Genomic DNA, 19898 nt, shown 5'->3' with positions numbered 1-19898 from the left:
AGAAGCTCAACCTGGATAAGATAAATATGAAGATATCCACACCAAGATACAGCAGAATCAAACTGCTGAAAGACAGAAATGAAATCTTGACAGCAGCAAGTGAAAAATGCCTCATGATGTATGGTGGTGGTGGTGGTGGTGGTGGTAGTGGTATGTGTGCGTGTGTATGTAATCAGTGGAATAGATGGACTTGTCATCTGATAACAATGGAGGTCCGGAGCAATGGAAAGACATATTCACCATGCTGAAAGGAAAACTGTCAGCCATGAAAATTCTACAACCAGCACACCTATCCTTCAAAAATCAAAACAAAGACATTCCCATACAAAGATGAGCAAACTAATTATATATATATATATATAGCAAACCTATATTATATATAATATATATAGCAAATCTGTATTACATATACAACAAACCTGTATTGCAGAAATATTAGAGGAAGTCCCTTGTGCTAAAAAAATATTACCTCAGGCTAAAAGGAAATTACCCAAATTCACAGAGAGAAATGAAGAGCACTACAAATATGTGGGTTAACATAAAATATGTATTTTTTTCCAACTTCTTCTCTTAAGAGATATGACTGTAGAAAGCAGTAATTATTATACCATATTGTTGGGTTTATAACAGATATAGATATAAAATGTAAGATGACAGTACATAAACAGAGATAGGGAACCGGAGCTATACTGGAGAAAAGTTTCTATCAATTTTACTAGAATTGAGTATTCATATGAAGTATGCTGTGATATTACAGAAAGATGCATACTGAGGCAACCGCTAAGAATATAATTTTTAAAATTTAGAGGAATGGGCAGCCCTGGTGGTGCAGTGGTTTAGAGCCACCTGCAGCCCGGGGTGTGATCCTGGAGACCCGGGATCGAGTCCCACGTCGAGCTCCCTGCATGGAGCCTGCTTCTCCCTCTGCCTGTGTCTCTGCCTCTTTCTCTCTATGAATAAATAAATAAAATCTTTTAAAAAAATAAAATTTAGAGGAAAAATGAGAGGAATTAAAACAGCACATTAGGAAATATTTCACACAAAAGAAAGGCAGTAAGGGAGGAAGAGATCAATAGTCAAACAATGTCAAAATGGCAAATTTATTATTTTTTTTTTTATTTTTTTTATTTTTTATTTTATTATTTTTTTTTAAAATGGCAAATTTAAATCTGAGTCAATAATGATTAAATATGAATGGTCCAAAAATTCTAATCAAAATGCAGAGGTTGCCAGATGTGATAAAAAAAAAAAAAAAGCAAGCTCCAATAATGTTGTCAACAGGAGATACAGATTCAAAGACAGCAATAGACTGAAGTAAAAGATGGTAAAAGATAGGTCTTGCAAACAGCAACCATAAGAGAACTGGGGTGACTATATTAACATCAGACAAAATAGATTTTAGGGACACCTGGGTGGCTCAGTGATTAAGCGTCTGCCTTTGGCTCAGGGCAGGATCCTGGCGTCCCGGGATTGAGTCCCGCATCGGGCTCCCTGCATGGAGCCTGCTTCTCTCTATGTCTCTGCCTCTCTCTCTGTGTGTCTCTCATGAAAAAATAAATAAAATCTTAAAAAAAAAAACCAACAAAATAGATTTTAGCACAGGAATTTTACTAGACACAAAAGGACACATTTCATAATTATAAAAGAGTCACAACATCAGGGAGATATAACAATTACTAACTGTATGTATACCAATCACAGTCCCAGCATGATTAATTCTAGATATCTACAAATTGAGTCAAGTTTATTTGGAAAGGCAAAAGAAAAATAGTCCAAAGTTATTTTGAAAAAGAACCAAATTGGAGAATTTATACTATGTGATTTAAAGATTTACTATAAAGTTAAACTAATTCAAGATAGCGGGGTGTCGGCATTAGGATGGACACACAAATCAAGAGAACAAAATACAGTCCAGAAATAAAACCACACAAATAGTTCAATTGATTTTTGATAAGATGTAAAGGAAATTCAACAGAAAAAGAACACTTTTCAACAGACAGTGAACTACTTGATGCCCAGGTGCACAACATAAACTTCTGCCTTATCACAGTCACATCTTATACAAACACTAACTTGAAATTCATCTAAAACTACAAAACTTTCTGGAGAAAATATTACTGTGAACTTGGGTTAGGTAATGAGGTTTTCATCATGATGTCTAAAACACAATCCATGAAAGAAACTTTCAATTGGTAATTTGAACTTCATGAGAAGCTTTTGTTATGAGAAAGACACTGTTGAGAGAAAGACAAGCCATGCTCAGGACAAATTATTTGCAAATCACCTTATTTGACAGAGGACTTGTTTCCAGAATATAAAGATTTCTCAAAACAACCTAATAAGAAATGGGCAAAAGATTTAAACAAACTCTTCACCAAAGAAAATATATGGAAGGGAAATGAGCACAGGCAAAGATGCTCAATACGGGAAATGCAAGTTAAAACCATGATGAGGTACCACTACATATTTAGTAGACATGTTAAAATAGAGGAAAACTGACACTATCCAAAGTGGAAGTAGGGATGTGGAGCTCCTGGTACCAGCCTCATCCTCTGCTGGTGGGATCCAGCTGCTTTGGAACAGTTTGGCAGTTTCTTAAACATGAAACATACACCCGCCAAATGATCTAGTCATTCCACCCTTAGGTATTCATTCACCAAAGAGAAATGATAACTTACACTTGTATAAAAACTTTTATGTAAATGTTTCTAGCAGCTTGATTTATAAATGTCCCAGACTGGAAACCCAAATGTCTTTCAAGGAGTGAATGGATAAACAAAACGCATACTGTCGAGTGAGAGAAGCCAGAATCAGAGGACTACACACTGTATGCTTCCGTTTTTATGGCGAGGAGGGGAGGTGGGGGATAGGACAGACCAGTTCTCGGTTTCATTGATCCATTCTACTGGTTTTTTTTTTTTTTTTTTTTAGTTTCTTTTTTATTTATATCTGCTCTATATTGCTTCTTTTTTCTGCTGGTTTTGTGCTTTGCTCTTCTTTTTCTAGTCCTTTAGGCATAAGGTTAGGTTGTTTGAGATTTTTCTTGCTTCCTGAGGCATTTCTAAATGCTTCCATTTATAACGATATTCTGGAAAAGGTAAAAATATGGAGACAACACATCAGTGTTGTCATGGGTTAGAACTAGGGGTTGGGGTTGAATATAAAAGGGCAGCTCAAGGGAATTTGGGGAAGAGATGGGACACCTTGCCTTGTCCTTTGAATATAGTTGTGGTTATAAGACTGCAGTGGTAGTTGTCAAAATTCTTAAAACTATACACCAAAAGGAGTGAATTTACTGTACAGAGGTTTACAAATAAACTTTTAAAAGTGCAGCCATGGCCTTTCCTTTAGAAATTACAAGTACAAATAAGCACAAATTTCTTTTAAAGGGAAGAGCATTACAGATCCACGTAGCAAAAACTCCTTACCTAAGAGGTGTCACTTGAAACAGCATGATGGGTCTGGACACTTCCTATATAATAAAACACTTCAAATTTTGCACTTATTAGGAGTACAGATTAAGTGCTACAGAAGCTTAAACTATGAAGAAACAAAGTCTGAGCCCTAGGAAAGAAGTTGACCCACCTCCTGGGCAAAAAAGACCCAGTAAGTCAGCATCAACCTGGCTTACACTGAATTCTCTATTAGGAGAAAGTGAGTTATACGAATAGTTTATAACGTACTCATTGACCGAAATTAACTAATTATTAGTGATTCTTATTCCTCCTGAAAAATTTTCTGACATTGCTGGTTTATTCTGAACTCTGACTTTAGATGTTATTTTGTACATGTCAGGATTTTCCTACCAGGTTCCAGAGAACTAGAAAGAAGGTTAGGGGAGAGAGATTTCTAATTCCCCACTTTCAACGAACCTTAGGTTTTCACCAAGGATGGGAGAGTACCAGTCTGGCACCCATGAATAAAACCAGATTCATCCAATATTATTTCACAATGAAGAAGATCTATCAACAAATAAAAATCACTTGCTGTAAGTTTCTCAGAGATTGATTATCAAGTCCACAGAAATATCATGACATCATCTACTTGTCTACTTGGCATTCCTGTTTCTTTTTTCCAGGATGTAAGTGAGAGGCGAGTTTATATAATAATGATCTTGTGGGGACCACAGGCAGGAGGCAAACGAGAGAGAGGAGAAATAAAGTGGCTTCTGTGCTTTTCGGTTTCCTCGGCACATATCCCAGTCAGTGAATCAAAGCTCAACTTTCTTCAGACCGAGCGGCTGTTGCTTTCTTGCTTTTCTAGGACATCCCCCTGGCTTCGGGCCTGCACTTTAAAAAACCAAACCTTGGTATGGGGGTGGAGAACTGTGACTCCATGATGCTTTAAAACAGCACTGAGTTATCTAGATTCAGAACGAACAATGTATTAAAGTCTAAAAGATAGGAGGAATCCCTACAGCCCCAAAATAGCTCATGAGTCTGTTTATTTAGCTACTACAAAGCACCTGTTGTGCTAATCAAGTTGATAAAGGATAGTATAAAATTCAGGAAACAGACTGAAATTTGAAAGCAAGGAGAAAGGCAGAACCAAACTTTTCATGGACATAAATTTGTAAAAGGAAAGCCGTGATTTCAAACAATAAGGATGACCAAGAGGAGCAACAGTGACTATCTGAGCTGGGCCCAGAACTGGGGGCCTGAGGACACCTCTGGGTGGAAGAGAGCAGCGATCCATCTACACCACCTGGCTGCCCTTCTGTGGCCTTCACTCAGCTGCTCTGGCTCTGCCCAGATGATGGCCATAACACATGATCCATCTGGCAACACAGCCTCACTCTCCACTCTCCTATGCACAATTTGAAATTTTTGAAAAGTTTTCAAAAAAAAAAAAAAAGTCACAATCAAAACAACGTCTTTAAAAAGCAAAACTCCATCTCCTCAAAAAATTTCAGAGAAGCCTAAGCGTACAACAAAGTAAAGCACAAAGTAAAGTTCTAAGGAGAATAATAACTTTCTTATCCTAGGGTAACTCATTCGAGCTAAGGACTAGTTGATGCACATCTTGTGAGTTTAACAGAGCAAGCTCTGGAGTCAGATTCCAATTCCTGAGCCAGTGGTGTTGAGCAGAGCCTGCTGGACGGCTCTGATGGGAGGCAGTGCATGAGCCGTGACATCTGGTTGGCAGGGACACCCGTGTCCCGCCTCCCCAAACTGAAAGCATCTGGAGCTGGCTCTGCCATCTGGCCGCCGAATTCCCCACCCTCTCTGAACTACCTGCATCTTACTCTTGCTGAGCGAGGACTAAGCCCTCTCCATCTTCCCTGACCCCCAGGAAAGAAGCCTTCCTTCATGCATTCCACACCTCCTCCAACTGAGTTCAGGTCAACCTTTTGAGGTCTTGAGGCCTCTCTAGTGCTGACCTCTGTAAGCCTTATTCTCATCTTTGATTCTTTCCTTTCTATACTACTAGTTTCACTTAGTTGCAAATTTTCTAGCTACATATTAAAACTCTTTCTAATCTTCAGTAAAGCTCAGCTTCTTTACACACTTTTATTCCAAGACAAACATACTGAGTTCTGAGTACTGATATTCCAGGCTCTATACTAGGCTAAAGATGTAAAACAAAACAAAACAGTGACAGTTCTCAAAGTAGACAGAAACAAATACTCTCTGACTGCATATTTACAAACGGCTTTGGTAGCATTGTGAATTATCTACCAGAAAATCATTTGAGGCAGGGGGAGCAGGGGAAATAGGACACCCTAAATAAATGGAACAGGGTAATAATGATAAACAAAAACACTGAAATATTAATAGTCACCAAAATAATTGAGTGGAGAACTTTGCAACATCTTAAGTTAATACTTAGAGGCCCTGTGGCTTCTGATGCTTCCACGAAAACAACATGGCTAGACTGCATGACATGTTTACATCATTTGGATCATACATTTTTATTTCCATTCCAGGCTATCTGGATCATTTCTATTTTTTCAGGTGTCACTTTTCACATTTAAAAAATTCACACATTTCTTTTATAGGCAATCAAGTAGCAACAAGGACACAATGAGTTCACTAGAACTTAAGATACATATACAAGAACTCTGATAGAAAATTTTATGAAGCATTCTCATTAGGTGTTTAGGTAACTTCCAAATACATGTACAGTATATATAGATTTATAGTATTTAGCCACTGTTTCTAAACTCAAACATTTTGTTCTTCTAGAAGATGGAAAATGTCAATACTGATTCACATGAGGAAAGATGCTCTATCCACTGTCTTGTTATTTGTTATCCTGAGTGTCACGTGCACTCACCTGTGACTTGCTTATCTGGAAGAGAAGGGATTGGAATGGCTGACCCAAACTTAACCAGGAGACGTTCATATAACCAGTCAAAGTGCTTATACCTGTGGTTTACGGATCGATTAGTGTTCTACAAGATAAGGGAAAGAGAAGAAAACATTACCAATGCCAACTAAGGACAATGAAGAAAAAAGCAAATTTTAGCTAGGAATGCAAGCACAAATCTATTTTTGATAATTTAGATACTTACTGTAGGTGTTAACTGATATTCAATGTAGCTCTTCAGACCATACATTTTGGAGCCTTTCCTGGGATCTGCTACCACACAGTCAAATGTAGAGGTAGGATAAACCCACATTGGGCCATAATCTCCAACCTACATAATGTTACACGAAGAGTTAATTTTGTCACATGGAAAAACAGTCAATATATTTGATATAAATTGTCAAATGATTTTCTTTTTAGGACTACGAGTCCCTTTGGAGGGTCATTCTTTCTCTTTTCTGTGAAGTTCTATAAATGCTCTCTATTCCTGATAAGGTTATATTTAAAGACTCACCTGCTAGGGCAAATCCTTCTGCTCCCCACATGGTCATCTCAGGCCATGGAGAAGAGAGGTCTATCTCCCTCCCCTCCAGGGGAGGCAGGATAGAACACAATTTTCCTCTCTCTAGTCCAGGTGTCTTAGTTATATGTGATGAAGGCCAAGTTTTTAAAAATTTCCAATCTCTCACAGACTAGTAGTTTTGTGGAATATAAAGTTACACACCTGGATGTCCTGACAATGTCAAATTTCCCTCCAACTTTCTCAAAGTGGGGGTAGGGTATGGGGGGTTCAGAGGTTATGAGGTCGGGAAGCTGACCAGGACCCAAACAATCTTACGAGGGGACTAGAGAGATCTTGACAATAAGCTACTATGAGGCCTCAAGAGGGAGCCCAGATCCAGAAAACGCTGAAAGCTGTAGAACAGGAGTCTCTGACGAACTTTCCTCAGTGACTGGGACCGAGAGGCAATTCTGATCAAGTAGGGCCCAAGATCCAGGGGATTGCATTTTATTAGTGGGCAGGGTTACTGTGCCTTAAGAGTAAAGAACCACAGATCTGCTTTCTCTTGGCTTTCCGAAGACTCGAAGGCATTATCCTTCGGCTGCCCTTTCCATGCGAGGAACATGCATAGGCAGGCTGGCCTACAGGGTACATGGGCCTGGGGGCACCTAAAACTTACAGAAAAACTCTGATGTTGAGGTATTTTAGTTCCAACACTATTGTGCTTGTGATAAAGTCCCTTTTGAGGGCTCTTAGTCCTGTGGAGTTTTAAATTTAGTGAAAAGAATAATACATGTTCAGTAATTTACAAAAAAAAAAGAAAAAACTGAAGAAAAAATTTAAACATTAAAAATTTAATTAAAAAATTAAAAATTAAAATAATCTTTAGTCACTTAAGATAATTACCCCAAATTCACTTTGAGGGAAAAAGGATGAAAGAGGCTCTTGGTCACAATGCTTTTTTCTGGAGCTTCTAGGCTTTCAAGCTTTTCAAAGATGTAGGAACAACTAATAATAATTAAAAAAAAATCCAGTATCGTTTATGCATTTTATCAAGTTTCCCAGGACTAGAGATGATAGAATAAGATGAGATGTTTCTCCAGCCTTGTCTGGGTTCATGGTGATTACATTCAAGACTCTCCCGCAACCCCAACCCCATCCTACAGTTACAGGGTTAAGTCAATAGAGTCAAAAGATAGCCAGAGTTCTCTTTTCCAGAATTTCATCTGGAAATATAGCACTAGACAGTGCTTAGGACACAACATCTATCAGCAATTGACATTTGGGTCAGAAAGCCCATGACACGTAATAATCAAGTTATTCTAAGAGAGAGATTCTTAATGGTGTCACTAATTCCTAGCTTTTACTTGCTAGTGCCTTGTTGTGACCTGACAGCTGGTTTATTGGAAGACAGACTAATTATTACCAAGGCAGTGAAAAGGGCATCTTTTGATAATATGCATGTACTTTGCCAGGGCAGAAACTAAATATTTGAATTGGGTTTATTAGCTAAATATACAGAGTTGGTAGAAAGACAGCATGTAAAAGATACTTCAAGACACCCTAGAGAGGAAAGATTATTAAAAGAATATACACTATAGGTGTGGTTAGTTCAGTTACTAATAATCTTAAAGGTAAAAATAAAAAATATCTACATATAATGGCTGGCATTAATTAATGCTAATTATCTTTAGCATTCTTACAATACTAATATATATTGTCAGTTATGTGGAACATTAAATCTGTTAAAAAATACCCTCCAGAAGACTAATAACCCTCTTAACTTTAAGGTATTATAAAAGAGCTTAATTAAAAACAAAGCAAGCAAACAAAAATGAGCTAACTTACAATGATAGGAATTTTCTCTTTGGGTTTTGCTAGTTGCTTGGCCAACAAATACTGTTCCATTCCAGGTTTTGCAAATCCAGGAAACCTAGTCATGAAGACAAATGTCGTGAGTCTTAGGTCTTTCCTCATAGAATTCTACAAGTCTTGTCCGCATTGACTGAATACAACAGTTTTAACCTTGTTCTGCCTTTCAGATGTACCAGGAGTAGGAAACTGGTAAATGAAACCTAATGTAATCAGATTGTTCAATGGCCAATTAGTCATTTAATTAGGTTTTATCTGGTAAGAGTGCAGTTTGACTCCAGAAGGTGTAATATTTACGGGTACTCTATTTGCTTAACTGGATCTAAAACACTCTATCACCCTACAAAGAGTGAAGGGCAGCCTAGAAAATTGTCCCCCAGGGCACAGGAGGACAAAGTAGCAAGCATAGCCATTTGAGTTGAATGCATGGGGCAGTGGCCACACGCCAACATTTCTGTATCCAACTTAAAGCTGCCTTTCAACATAATCCCTCTAGGAGGCCACAATTATTCCAAAAAAGCTGTCACCATTCATAAGCACTGTGCCATTTCCTTTTAGAGTCATCTTCAGAACTGGTTTATGAGACACAAAAGAAAACGGGTCTCCTTAGTAAAGAGACCCCAAACATTCTAAAATTGGAGAAAAGCTGGAATATACATACAGTGGTCCAAAGCACTATTTTGGACAAGTAGGGCAAGATTAATTTGGGTTTTAGAAGTGCTTTTAATAAATGGGGGGGAAAAAGACTCTCAGGAAGCAAAATACCTATACTAGGGAAAGAAATATTAATTCTACAAAAAAACAGCTACACTACTTCTATTTCATTGATATAGCAAACTAAAGACCCATGTGATGGTTTCAGGGGCCCCTCCTTCATCCTCAAATGACTTACCTCTATCCTCTTTCCCCTAGACAATCTTTAAACACAGCTCATATAAGAGAGAACAAAGAGGGGTCTAGGAGCTAGATGGTCTTGGATTTGAATGCCAACTCCAACAATTAATAGCTATGTGACCTTTAGAGCTCTAGTCTCCTTGTGTGAGGAATGGGACCAATATGACCTGCCTTTTAAGATAATAAGGGAATTAAATGAATAAGGGAATTAAATGAAAGAGTTATATAAAGAGCCTAGTATAAATACTCATAAATTAAAGTTATTTCTAATTATGTTATCATCTCTTTGAAAGTATTCCCTACAGCCTCGGGTACAGCTCTGTGCTTCTTCAACATTCTGAGCAAACTTATGTATATAATGTATCATGCTTAATCACCATGATCCATTTACACATTACAGCAGACTAGAAGTACCTTAGAGAAAGTATTTGTATTTCCAGGACCTAGTCAAGTTATGGGAATACACTAAATGCTCAACGGACTAATCTGGAACAGTTATTAAAGAGTCTATACTTTTGCTAGAAAATACAGATGGAAAAATTGGGGAATTACAGAGAGTGACAATTCCTTGACTAAACTGTAAGCTTCTGAGAGCAGAGGTTCCATCTCATACCTCCTTCAGTATTCTCAGGGATCACAGCAAAACTCTAGGGCTGACTCATTTAATACCGAACGGCTGTGCAATTTGTTAATTCTTTGAGTATTATCAGGATGGATTCTTATAATGCTAAATACACTTAAATTTCTAATCTCCTTCTCTAGTGTAAGGTTTATGTTCCATGACTGGAATATAGCTGTCATATAAAATGGATTAACTGCTGAGAAACATTAATATTTTAAATAATTTTTATGGCTGTTATGAGTGAGTCATTTATATATTAGTCTAGTTAAATAAAACACACACACACACACACACACACACAGGATTTTAAGCAGCTCTCAGCATGAGAGGCGGGCGGTGGGGGCACATCTCAGAGGTTCCAGGTCAAATTAAGACTCCTTTGATTTGGTTTCAGCCCGAACTGAAGTTTTTGGGCAGACAGAATTTTAAATTAAAGCCAGCCCCTTCACTTCAGAGATAAGGAAACTGAGGTTCGAAAGGGTTACCCAACTTGCCCAAGATCATACAGCAGATGAGAGAGCAGTGGGGCCCCAGAGAGGAGGAGAAAGCAGGGTCAGGAGCTTGGGCAGGAGGCAAAGCCCTGCCTCATTAGCCAGGAACTCCTGGCCACATACGTGTTGCAGAGTCAGTGCTTCTTCACTGTCCAAATGGGACTGAGAGATACTTTAGAGTCAAACAGGTTTACACAGCACCCTACTTTACATCACTGCAGACCACACTGAGTACTTCACGTTCCACTGTAAGAACTAGGATACAGTCAATCTGAGTGACTAATTGTATCATGCATGCAGCTAAGCCTGAAAATACATAATGGAAGAAAGTGATCAGATAAGTAGGGATAATATGTGTCTAAAAGACAACTCATTGTAATCACCTGATGCTATTTAAATATACTAAGGGAGAACTGGGCCGACTCAAACTTATATAAGTAGATCTAGATCCAGACTCTGACATCTAGATATACAGCAAACCTTATGTTTGCAACTTTTCCCAGACATATTAACATTCTTTTCTGTCTGCTTTGAATCATGGACTTGGAACATGGAGAAAAAGTGGCAGTAAGTTTAGAAAAACTTTATGAAACACACTGCTGTAAGGAGAGCATCTGAAGATTCTTAGGGAAGTCATCAATTTTAGCTCCTTCTAGCTACCCTGGGGTGAACTACAGGCTCATCCAGGACCCTCCCCTGGAGAATCCCAAAGTGCTACATCCACTTTCTCCCCTTCTCACATACTTTCCGGTGGGGATTCTACTTACAAGTCCTGTTCCAAACTCTTCTTATCGTTTTAATCTAAGAGAAATCTAAGTGAAATCAAGTCTTAAAACATACCAGGCAGAGTAGCTGAGAGACTGAGTGATTTATCGGGATCCTGACTCGATCACTTTATCACCTGTGTGAGCTTGGACACTTAACCCCTCTGGGCTTCTGTTTTTCCCACAGTGGAATAGAGATTCTATGCACCACAGAGGGATACGAGGGTCACATGACAGCACATAGAAACCACTCTGCATGATGCCTGGCACACAGTGAGTGATCGACAAACAGTAAAACATTTAAAGGAGGGTTATTATTATTAATGTTATTTTTAGCTTTCCTGTGACATCAACAAGACCTCAACATGTAAAGGTAAAAACAGTATTTGGCAGATCATTAAACAAAACAAGTATTTCACCTTAAAATGATAAAAAAAAATTCTTTAAATAAGCTTCTAAAGCTAAGATCCAAAGAGAAATGATCAAATGACATCCCAAACTTCAGAGATCCCAGAGAAGAGGAAGCCTCCTCGGACCTCCTGTCTGTTTCGGCATGGAGTTTACATTCCCCAATGCTCCTTGAACCTACTTGTTGAGCGGCAGCTTCATGGAGGAGGAGCCGGCACGGCTGTTGCCCCGCTGAGCACCCCCTGCTTCTGCCGACTCTGAATCCTTGAAGTAAGGAGCAGCCGACTTGGGGTCGTCCCAGTCTTCGTCCCACTCATCGTCATCACCAGTTGCTAGGGGTGCGCACAGAAGACCACCAGTGAACAAAAATGGAATAAACATGGAACCACTTAATTTTCTGACAGTAGCTACTGACTGCCTTAGCCAATTAAAAGAGAGGAGAAAAGGTGTAGCACAGGATTATAAGGCAGATGTACAGTGTAGGCTCTCTAGTGGGTTCCAGAGCTCCAACTGCAGATTCTGCCTTTTAGTGCAAAAGACAAGTCAGAAACAATGAGGCTGTCAAAGTAACTTCAGGGAGGTGCAGACTAGGAGCAGCTCTGTGGTGGGTCCAAAGGGCAACGCCTGAACATGGATACCTCTCACTTTATAAACCTGCAAATAAACAGATCCAACACCCTTTCAATCATGAACACTGGGAAGGAAGGATGGGGGACATAAAGATCCTTGAAAAGGAATTAACACTGATGACAATGCCGGTAAGGGAAGGACAAGGGTGTGCAGAAGGAAGGGGAAGAGAAGAAATGAGATAGGGGAGTCAGCAGCGCCTGCAGCCTCCTACTCTAACTGTGGTCTCTGGGGGGCACACTGCTGCCAGCCTTCCCTGCCACTTCCTCCTCCCACTGTCTGGGCCTTTGTCTCCCTCCCGAATGAGTCCCATGTCCTCTTGCTATCAGGCCCTGGGGTCTCTGCCCTAGAGGTGCCAAGAGAAGCTGAGAGACAAATGCCAAAATGAAAATGAAAAACAGAATGTACTGGAAGGATAAGGGCTGAGCTAGTACAGAACTAGAGGTCAGCTGGTGGGTCATAGCCCTTCCACTAACTCATGGCTCCTGGGCTACAAGAGGACCCTGTGCCCTTCATATCTCCTCCATACAGGTTCCCTGCCACCAGCACATTCAATTTTCTGCGTGATGTGCTCATACACAGGTCATAAAAAATGTGAGAGGCAGATCTCTGTCTTTTTAATTTCAGACCAGACATAAATACCCTTTTGCTTAATTCTTGAACTGTTTCCCTTCTACAGATTCCTTTTGCCTCTGTACTTTTATTAAAGCCAGGGAGTCAAACAGGTAGTGAGGGAAAAGATAAAACCATTAAGTCAGAGGTCATAAACCAGCAGGTGATAAGTCATATTCGATCTGTATACACATTTTTTTGGCCCAAGGTTTTAAAACAAATGTGTGTCAGCTAAGACTCTGGAGTGGGAAGATGACATAAAAACGGAGATTTCTAGTCTCCAGTACTGTGGAGACCAGGAAGATTAATGGGGGTCTCCCACAATGGCATCAACCTGCTGGCAGCAGGAGGGTGACCCCTTCTGTCTCCCGCAGCCACTGGGCTGCCTGTTCTGCCTCACGCACCTGGCCCCTATAAGCGTTTGTGACTCTACGATGGATGATGGAAGCTGTGACTAGAGATTATAATTAACAACTACCCACATCTGAGTCCAGAAATCTAGGTTTGCTATTAGTGAATAAGAGTACCTGAGAGCGCACCTTTGATTAAATTCTATTTTTAACTCGGACGCCTTCCCTAGTCACTCTAAGGGTGGGCTGATCACCAGCAGAGGCCCCTTCCTCACCTGGTCCTTGGTAGGCCTGGGGGTGACCAAAGGCGGTGTCCCAGTTATTGGAGGTGTTTCTTTGGGCTGCGGCCCCCTCTGGCTTGGCTCCCCACCCATCAGTGCTGTCCCAGTTTCCAGATGTGGAAGCATTCCAGGCTGACCAGGGGTCATTGCCGCTGCTGACCTATTGTTAGGGTTAAAAAAAGGAGAAAGATTATTTGTGACTTCTTAAAAGCATTACTCAATTCAGTAAGAATCATGTAACAATCAAATACAATAGGGGTGCTGGGAAAACGAACATAAGTTCAAAACAATTTTAAATTCAAATAATAAATTTTACATTTAAATAGATAAGGAAAGCACAAAAAGCAGCAAAAACCTGATTTGTTGTTGTTGTTGTTGTTAACCTTTGGCACTATTTGCTGAGGAACCCGACAACCAGTAACAAAGGAACAATTACACGTGGCTGCTCTACTCCCTCTTTCTCCTTCCATCACCCCCAGCAACTACTTTTCTGAATCTATATCCATTCCTGCAGACATTTTTATCCTCCACTGGGTATGTACACATTCATAAATAACTTTTATGTTCTTAAAACTGACCTACACAACATTACATGGGATTTATCTCTTTTCAAGCTGTCTTGTTTTCAGTTAGACCATGTTTTTGAGATTATACATGCTGATGAGGGTCTGTTGGATTCACTTTAACTGTTTTGGAGTAAATCCATTGTATTTTTGACTAGGTTTTTATTTTTATACGAAAAGTAATACCTTCCCAGTTTAAAAAAAAAAAAAAACTCGAGCAAAACAAAAGGATATGCACTTCAAAAAAATATGTCTACCACTTAGGCTGCCATTCTCTCCACACAACGACCTCTAAGGAATTCCCTATATATACTTAATCAAACATCCCACCCACAGAGATCCTTTTTGCTTTTAAACATCTAAGTGGACCCAAATTGTACTCTGCACTGGGCACTGGTGTTCGTTTTTTTCATATAATGGTCTGACACATTCTCCGTGGTCCATCAGCACATACAGGTCATGTGGCTCTTCCCTGTGGCCCCATGTCATCTGCTGTGTTTAACTTCCACAGTCTAACAAGCATATGCTGATGCTCATGTATTGTGCTTTCAGCATTTTGCTACCATAAATAATGCCGCAATGCACCTCCTCATACACCATCCCCCATGTGTCCAATACATTTATGTGAAATTCCCAGAAGAGAAATTGGTGGGGTAATGAGAATGTGCTTCTTCAGTGGATAGATTTTGTCAAATTGCTTTCCAAAGAGATTGTATAGTTGCATCTCTGATTTGTCTGGAATTTCTTTCAGTGGAAGAAATAATAATATGGGAATCTGACTTAATTTTTTCTTGTAGTCAGTCTGTTGGCTTAACATCATTTAATGAAAAAAAAAATCCATCTTTTCCCCCCACTGAGTTGAAATGTCACTTTAATCATATACTGGACTTGGGCCTACTTCTGGACTCTTTCTTGTATCCTAGGAATCCGTTCGTACAAATACCAAGTGACCTGGGAGCCCACTACACAGAATACCATTAGCACTTTAGCATAAATCTTTTATTGGTTTATTTTCACACATGAAATTTAGCATCAGCTTATTATTTTAAAAGTCTAAATTTTTGCACCAGAATGTCAAATTTTGAAAAATGTGTCAATTTTCTCTTGTATCACTTAAAATTACAGATAAATTCACGGGAAACAAAATAGTGCCTCAAAAACAAAAAAAAAATAATTTCAATATTGAATCCATTTGTCTAAGATCCTGGAATAGCAAATTTACCCTTTGAGTCTCCTTTCTCACATTAAAAAAATTTGATGTTAAAAAAAAAAGTAGAGAAAGAGAGGGGGATTTGCAAGAAAGTTACCCACGCTAATAAGCCTCATGTTCTAGAATGCTATCTGGTGGGACTTTTTAAAATTCTTCACTGACAGATGGGGGGACAACTGCATGCAGCAAACCAGGAGCATAAAAAACAGAGTGTATGTTTTACACGTGGAAGTGTGATTCCATTCAATCACTTATACCTTCCAAGACAAAAAGTGAAGTTTCTAGTGATTTTGTTCTAAGTCCAATATGAACAGCAGGCGGACATTTCATCCATATGCCTGTGAATTTCCTGAATCTACAGCTGACATGGTGATACTCACAAGCCCCTCTGGCGGATACTGTCAATGATGGCAGTCATGCTAAGGGCCTGACAATCACATTTCATTTAAGAGAATCCCTTCCTCCCGTGGGTTTCGTTAAGGGAGGAAGTTATACTCAGCTACACACACACACACACACACACACACACACACACACAACACACACACACACACAATCTGCCCTCCAAACTCTAAACTATGAAGTTTTATTTTCAGAATAAGTACTTCCATTCCATAAGTACAGAAATTCTGGACAGTAAGAGGACAATAAATACATTCATTTGTCCAGTATGTCCATCAAGTCCTGAGTAGGCCTCACCATGAAACGATAGGCACAGTCAGAGGCAAGGCTTCTGGTCAGGCTGCCAGGCTGAAATTCTGGTTCTACGTCTTGCCAGCCGGGACACCTCAGGCTAGAATTCGCCACCAGGCAGCCTGCCTCAGATTCAGAAAAGCCAACTGGAGTTATAGGATGTAAACTGAAAAGGAACAAAGGGTTATAAAGTACAAGAGGAAGACTGAAGCTCAGCACTGCCTGATGTTAAGGCTATCATGTCAGCAAAGAAAGATTTTCATCAACATCAAGGAAACCATCCGATGTGAACTACTCAGAGCAAGTATTCTTAAAAGGAAAAAAAAGTTATTTTGAAAACTATTGTGTTTAAATGAAAACATTAATTTGAAAAGATATAGGTACCCCTGTATTTCTTGTGGCTTTTTTTTTTTTTACCATAGCCAAGATATGGAAGCAGCCACGTGTCCATCCATAGGTGAATAAAGACACACACACCACAGAGGACTATTACTCAGCCTTCAAAAAGGATGATTTTTTTTTTCCATCTGAAGAACATGGATGACGCTGGAGGGTATTATGCTAAGTGTTAAGTGAAACAGTCAGAGAAACACAAGTATCTTATGATTTCATACATGTACAGAATTAAAGAAAAAAAAAAAACGAACAAAGAGAAACAAAGACAACCGAGAAAAGACTCTTAAGTACAAAGAACAAACTAGTGGTTGCCAGACAGGAGGTGGGCAGGAGATTGGTGATCTATGAAGGGGATCAAGAGGATACTTATCAAGATGAACAGTAAGAAATGTACAGAATTGTGGTATCATTAGATCTGAAACTAAAATAACACTTTCTGCTAATTATACTTAAATTTAAAAATAAGTCAATGAAATTTACAAAAAAATTAATTATGGTAAAAATAAACGAACTACTTTGTTTATAAATTGCTTGTAGTAATAAGTATATTATTTGGTCACCTATATGATCTCAGCCCCTGCCTAGGTTATGAAATACTTAGAGGCAAATCTAGTAACTATGTGCTGCTTTCTCTGTTGTTTTTCCTGGGACATTCCCTCTATCTTGCTTGAAGGTGACTCCTGCTGATGCTTCTTTCTTTCTTTCTCTTTCTTTCTTTCTTTCTTTCTTTCTTTCTTTCTTTCTTTTTCTTTCTCTTTCTTTCTTTTCTTTCTTTCTTTCTTTTTCTTTCTCTTTCTTTTCTTTCTTTTTTTTCTTTTCTTTCTTTCTTTCTCTTCCTTCCTTCCCTCTTTTCTTTCTTTTCTTTTCTTTTCTTTCTTTCTTAGATTTTATTTATTTATGAGAGAGAGAGAGAGGCAGAGACACAGGCAGAGGGAGAAGCAGGCTTCCTGCAAGGAGCCCGATGTGGAACTCAATCCTGGATCCTGGGATCACGCCCTAAACTGAAGGCAGACGCTCAACCGCTGAGGCACCCAGGCGTGTCCACTGGACATGTCTCCACTTTGATCACAGACTTCTCACTGTTGCTCAGATAGTCTTCACTGACTTCCAGGGCCCCAACTCTAAGATCAATTACTAGTAGCGTCTAGTATCAGTTACTAGTAGCTCATACTGCCTGCATCATTCTTTCTCCAAACAACCTTCCCATGAGTTGGCCTCTGACTTCTCAGTTTTCAATCCCCAATATCCCCTCTGGGGCGCCTGGCACAAACATTTTCTGGGTGCCAGATCCTTCTAACTCCAACCCCTTCTCTAATATCCTGGCTACAATAACCTGGTTTAATGACCCTGTGGCCTCCACCTTCTTTGCCCTCAACCCAATAACCCTCATGTCCCCCCAACTGCAGGCATTTGGCCAATTAGTTCTTCTCCTGAGCTAAGGCTTCAATGGCCTCTTCTCTCCTTTCTTCAGGCTTTCCTTTCTCTCGTCTCCTGCCAGGTCCTCATCCTCTTCCTTGTCCATCTTTCATGGTACCAAACATACCCTGACTTTTTTTTTAATATGTTGTTCTTCATCATTTGTAGGAAATACTTACTATTCTCTGTCAACCATGTGATTAAGAACCTGGTGGAATAAATTCTGAACTCCTCAGTCCACGAGTCAAGACTGAACTTATCTCTCCATCATACTCCCATTCTCATTCCTCACCACTGATCCTCACTACACTTCAATCTTCACACTCTCAAACTTTCCTGTATCTTTGCCTTTGCTCACGCTATACTCTATCTGCATGCAAAGCCTTCTTCCTCAGTTTCTCAAATGTTGTCAAAGTCCTGCCCTACTCGGGGCCTGGCCTCAGAGCCTGCTGGCCTCACATTCTCCCAAAGTCAGTCTCCTACTAGAGTTACTTTGTATCAGATGCTCACTTCCACTAGTAACTTATGTCTTATTTTACAAACACTTCCCCCAAAAGATTCTCAAAATGCTTTACATAAAGTGGCAAGGACTCACTTTTTTTTTCTTTTTTTTTTTTACTTAAAGTGGTTAATATGATATTCTTCTTCTTTTTTTAAGGCTTTTGTGACTGGCTTTGTTGTTACTGTTTTAAGTAGACTCCACATCCAGCGAGGAGCCCAGTGTGGGGTTTTGAACTCATGACCCTGAGATCAAGATCCAACCTGAGATCAAGAGTCGGACACTTAACTGACTGAGCCACCCAGGCACCCTGGATTTTTTTTTTTTTAAATGATGATTTGTAGGAAATATGTATTATTCTTGACAGACACATTTTTTTCACAAAGAAGGAAATCAGATTTTCCTTATGTTCAGTGACCTGTGTCTTTTCTAGAAAAATAACCTGCTGTGGTTGATCACAAATGAATCATTTTCAATACGCGACACTACCATTCTCTTAAAATGGCAATGACTTCCAAGTTATAAAGGCCTTATCAGCATAGTGTAGAAAAGCTGGAAGAATCAGACAGACATAGATGGATGGAGGATGGACAGATGTGTGACAAAGCAAGAACAGTAAAATGTTAATGGTAAAATCTAGAAGGCAAGTACATGATTATTCACTAGGAAATTCATTTAACTTCTCTATGCTTCAAATTTTAACAAAATGTTGGAAAACCCAACAATCTGTTCATACACTCATTCTGTCTTCTGAACTCCATTACAGTGTATGCAGGGGACACAGAGAAGCACTGTGTCCATCGGGGTCACCAGCATTTCCTGTTGCCTATGAACATGGGGCCTGGCATGTAGTCAATTCTTAGTAAATTATTTGTTGATTAACACACTCCCAAAGCATGTTTGTTTGAATCTCTATCATGAATGTATATTAATCTGCCCTGCACCGAACTGGCTGATATGTCTGATGCTCTCCTAGCCCCCATGCCGACTAAATTAAATGCTCCTTATGGCCAAGAGCAACACTTTCTGCTGACCTAGCATTCTAAATTTAAGAGCTATCCTATCCTAACCTCATACGGCAAATAGAGAAATTCATTTATACTGGCCTTATATCACAGGACATTTAAATTATCCACTAAAAGGATTTATAACATAAGGTAGCTGTAGAGCCAGAAGGGCCACAGAATGGAGCCAGAGTGGCCATGCAGGGGTGGGCAGTGATGGGCATTCATGAGATGATCACCAGAGGAAAGCTGTGCATCTTCCAAATATATAATATGGGGTAAGAAGGGGCCAGGATAAGAATACCAGTCCACTGGATGAATTTTCAATCCCCTAATGAAACTGTAGGATTTGACTTGCTATTTCATGTGGGCAGAGTGGTTAAGA

General features: G+C 39.4%; 1 protein-coding gene across 1 annotated transcript in view; it reads right to left on the bottom strand.

The window, feature by feature from the left end:
- Window positions 1-19898, bottom strand: part of SNX9 (sorting nexin 9) — a 114952-nt gene that overhangs the window by 27984 nt on the left and 67070 nt on the right. The window contains exons 5-9 of the mRNA XM_041743095.1: window positions 13727-13892; window positions 12044-12194; window positions 8660-8744; window positions 6515-6640; window positions 6277-6394 (exon numbers count right to left, since the gene is read on the bottom strand). Coding sequence (XP_041599029.1) covers window positions 6277-6394; window positions 6515-6640; window positions 8660-8744; window positions 12044-12194; window positions 13727-13892 — 646 coding nt within the window. The remainder of the gene's footprint in view (window positions 1-6276; window positions 6395-6514; window positions 6641-8659; window positions 8745-12043; window positions 12195-13726; window positions 13893-19898) is intronic.

Source organism: Vulpes lagopus, chromosome 2, assembly GCF_018345385.1.
Source record: "Vulpes lagopus strain Blue_001 chromosome 2, ASM1834538v1, whole genome shotgun sequence".
Lineage (NCBI taxonomy): Eukaryota > Metazoa > Chordata > Mammalia > Carnivora > Canidae > Vulpes > Vulpes lagopus.
Note: the sequence above shows the minus strand (reverse complement) of the source record. Positions and strands in the feature narration are given on the sequence as shown.